The sequence below is a fragment of the Guillardia theta genome (assembly GCF_000315625.1).
Source record: "Guillardia theta CCMP2712 unplaced genomic scaffold GUITHscaffold_61, whole genome shotgun sequence".
Classification (NCBI taxonomy): Eukaryota; class Cryptophyceae; order Pyrenomonadales; family Geminigeraceae; genus Guillardia; species Guillardia theta.
This window is the reverse complement of record NW_005434613.1, coordinates 270,300-273,308: the sequence shown is the minus strand read 5'-3', so window position 1 is coordinate 273,308 and position 3,009 is coordinate 270,300. Positions and strand designations below refer to the sequence as shown.

The 3,009-nt window shown below is 51.1% G+C and overlaps 1 protein-coding gene across 1 annotated transcript in view; it reads right to left on the bottom strand.

Annotated features, from left to right (window-relative positions):
* Positions 1-1,772: 1,772 nt before the first annotated feature.
* GUITHDRAFT_142162 (hypothetical protein) overlaps positions 1,773-3,009 on the bottom strand; it is a gene marked incomplete at both ends in the record, with an annotated part of 4,624 nt that continues 3,387 nt past the window's right edge. Inside the window, 6 exons of the mRNA XM_005828169.1 lie at positions 1,773-1,861; positions 1,909-1,999; positions 2,083-2,121; positions 2,211-2,303; positions 2,365-2,398; positions 2,809-2,879. Coding sequence (XP_005828226.1) covers positions 1,773-1,861; positions 1,909-1,999; positions 2,083-2,121; positions 2,211-2,303; positions 2,365-2,398; positions 2,809-2,879 — 417 coding nt within the window. The remainder of the gene's footprint in view (positions 1,862-1,908; positions 2,000-2,082; positions 2,122-2,210; positions 2,304-2,364; positions 2,399-2,808; positions 2,880-3,009) is intronic.

Here is a 3,009-nt window from a genome sequence, read left to right as displayed (position 1 = left end):
AGGAGAGGAGAGGAAGGAAAGATGGCAAGAGGACTCGAAATGTAGGGAGGGAGGGAGCAAAGTAGGATGATAATGAAGGAGGAGAGGGTAAAGTATGGGGGAAGGGAAGGAGGAGGAGGAGGAGGAGGAGGAGGGAGGAGGGAGGAGGAGGAGGATCCCTGACGCTGGATGGAAGGGTGTGGGTCACAATCCCACGAGAGAAGACTGCTGCTCGTGGCATTTCTGCCCATCACATTATGACATGAGCAGACCTCTCTATGTCCGTGTAAGTTGTTGATGATCTTAATTGTTGATGTCATTCCTTGTTGTCGTCATTTCATTGTGTTGTCTTTCCATGTTGTCATTCGACGTTGTTTGTTATTCTATGTTGTTATTCCATGTTGTTTGTTATTCCATGTTGTTGCCTTCTGGTTGACATTGTTTGTTAACGACATTTCTTGTGATCTAGTCGTTGCGACCTGTGTTATTTCTTCCTTTGGCTGACTATCTTTCCTCCTTTCTCTCTCCTTATTTTCTTTGTTTTCCTCATGTTCTGTCCAATTCCTTGTTGCCTGTGAGCTTTTTCATCTCCGACATGTCGACATTTGATTTGTCTCCATCTCTGTTTCTTTTCATGTGCTTCGCAATCCATGCTGCTGCTCTTGTTCTGACTGCGAGCCTACAAGGTCTGCGGGTTGAAAGCTGCGATTCACATCGATGACAAGGGAACCATCTGGTTGAACTTGAGTCAGGTTCATCAAGCAGACACTTCGTTCTTCCGCTCATTTTCTGATTCTTGTCCTGTCCTGTCTTGTCTTGTCTTTTCTTTTCTTTTCTTGTCTTATCTTGTCTTTTCTTGTCTTGTCTATTCTTGTCTTGTCTTGTCTAGTGTTGTCTAGTCTTGCCTTCATTCTTGCTTTCATTAGTTCTTGTCGTCGTTGCGTTAGCTTGTTCTTCAGCGGTTGTGCATCTGACTTTGTTCTCAGCTGATGAAACTTGTCGGCAAGACGAAGAAGCAGACGATGGACCTTTACGGTGACGACACAGAGCATGACTTATCTTACAACCTTATCTTACAACCTTATCTTACAACCTTATCTTACAACCTTATCTTACAACCTTATCTTACAACCTTATCTTACAATCTTCCTTGATCTTATCGTATATCCTGCTTATCCTCCAGAAGCATTTCTCAACTTGTCTTGTCTTGCCTGTCTTTTCATCATCTCATCTCATCTCATCTCATCTCATCTCATCTCATCTCATCTCATCTCATCTCATCTCATCTCATCTCATCTCATCTCATCTCATCTCATCTCATCATCTCCTCTCGACCTTAGTTATGTATGAGGGTGAGACGAATGAAATCAGTACAACAGGACAAGGAGCTTTTGACCCCAGCAAGCGATCAGACGTGAAACTATTGGACCTCAAGGTTTGAACTTCTTTCAACATCTTCAAAACCTTACGATCTCCTTCTTTCTCTCCCCCACTCCTCCCTCTCCATCTTCCCCTCTTCTCATCTTTTTGTTCTCCTCTTAACTTTCCCCTCCTCCTTTTCGTCCTTTTCTTCTTCTCTCCTCCTCTGCTCTTGCAGGATGGTCCAAAGGCCTCAGCATACGTCTCGGAGAGCAGAGCTCGACAACTGGTCATCCCCTTCATGGTGCCGCCCACCACCACCACCACTTCCTCCTCCTCCTCCTCCTCCCTCCTCCTCCTCCTCCTCCTCCTCCTCCTCTATTCGCTCCTCTCCACTCCTCCCCTCCCATCTCCCTCCTCCTGCTCACAGCACTTCATCGCTGGACGGATCCACTACGGGCCTGACTAGTAGGCACAGACATCAGGCTTGACTTCATCGCCTCGTCCAGCTCCTCCTCCATGTCTGCCACCCTGTCAAACCCCGCAAATTCCCTCCCAGCTCCACTCCACCTGCCATGCCGCCCACACCCGCGTCCAGCACAGGGTTGAGGTTGGCGAAGTACTTGCGGTACAGCCTCGCCTCCTTCTCCCACTGCTCCAGCTGCCCGATGAACGTCAATGTCACGGCCAGTCTCTCGTTTCCCCTCTTCCCCGCTCCCCTCCTTTCCTCTCCTCCTTTCTCACCAGTTTCTTAAACTCTGGATCCTCCTTCCACTGCTCAACCTATTCAACGGTCAGCATCGTCTCCCCCTCCCTGTTCCTCCTCCCCTCTGCTCCTCCTCCCCTCTCCAGCTCCAGCTCCAGCTCCTCACCTCCTTGTTGAACTCTCTCATCTTCTCCGGCCAGACGCGGTTACACAGCGCGTGCAGGGACTTCTGCTCGTGCAGGCCCACCAGAACCTCCAGCTGAGTCAGAAAAGAAGGGGCGCAAACTGAGAGCCTCTTACTCGCTTCATCATCTCGATACCTCCGTCCGAGTGCAGCCAGTCACGAAGCTCGCCCTGGAACCCGAGTGAGGAGACAAGACGGCGAGGGGAAGAGAGGGAGAAGGGGGGGGGAGGGAGGTAGGAGGAGAGGGATAGACAGGAAGAAGAGGGAGATAATACAGGAAGACAGGAGTTGCAGGAGAGCAGGAGTTGTAGGAGAGCAGGAGGAGGGAGAGGGGTGCAGAGCAGCTGGGAAAGTGCTAGGGAGTAGGCAAAGCAGGAGGAGACTTGCCTCCTCGTAGTCGTCATCCTCGGCCGAGTCTTTCTCGGACGAGTGGAACTGAGGGTCTGTAAACTTGTACTTCTTGCCCTGCACATCACAGAGGAGCAGCTGGCGATCGGAATGGAAGTAGCTGTGGGCAGCGTTAGCTTCCTCCTCCTCCTCTTCCCCCGCTCGTCGGTGTCCCCTCCTTCCTCCTGCGGACCTGAAGAGGGAGAGCATGTTGGGAGTGTTCTGCACCGCCTGCTGCCCAGGAACGTACTCATTGTTGTTGAACTGCGGCAGAAGGTCAGTCTCCGTGGAGAGGAGGCCGAGGAGGAGGAGGAGGGAAGGGGGGGGGGGGGAAGGACGGAGGAGGTGGAAGAGTGGATGGAGAGGACAAGGAGGAGATTGATAATGATGATGA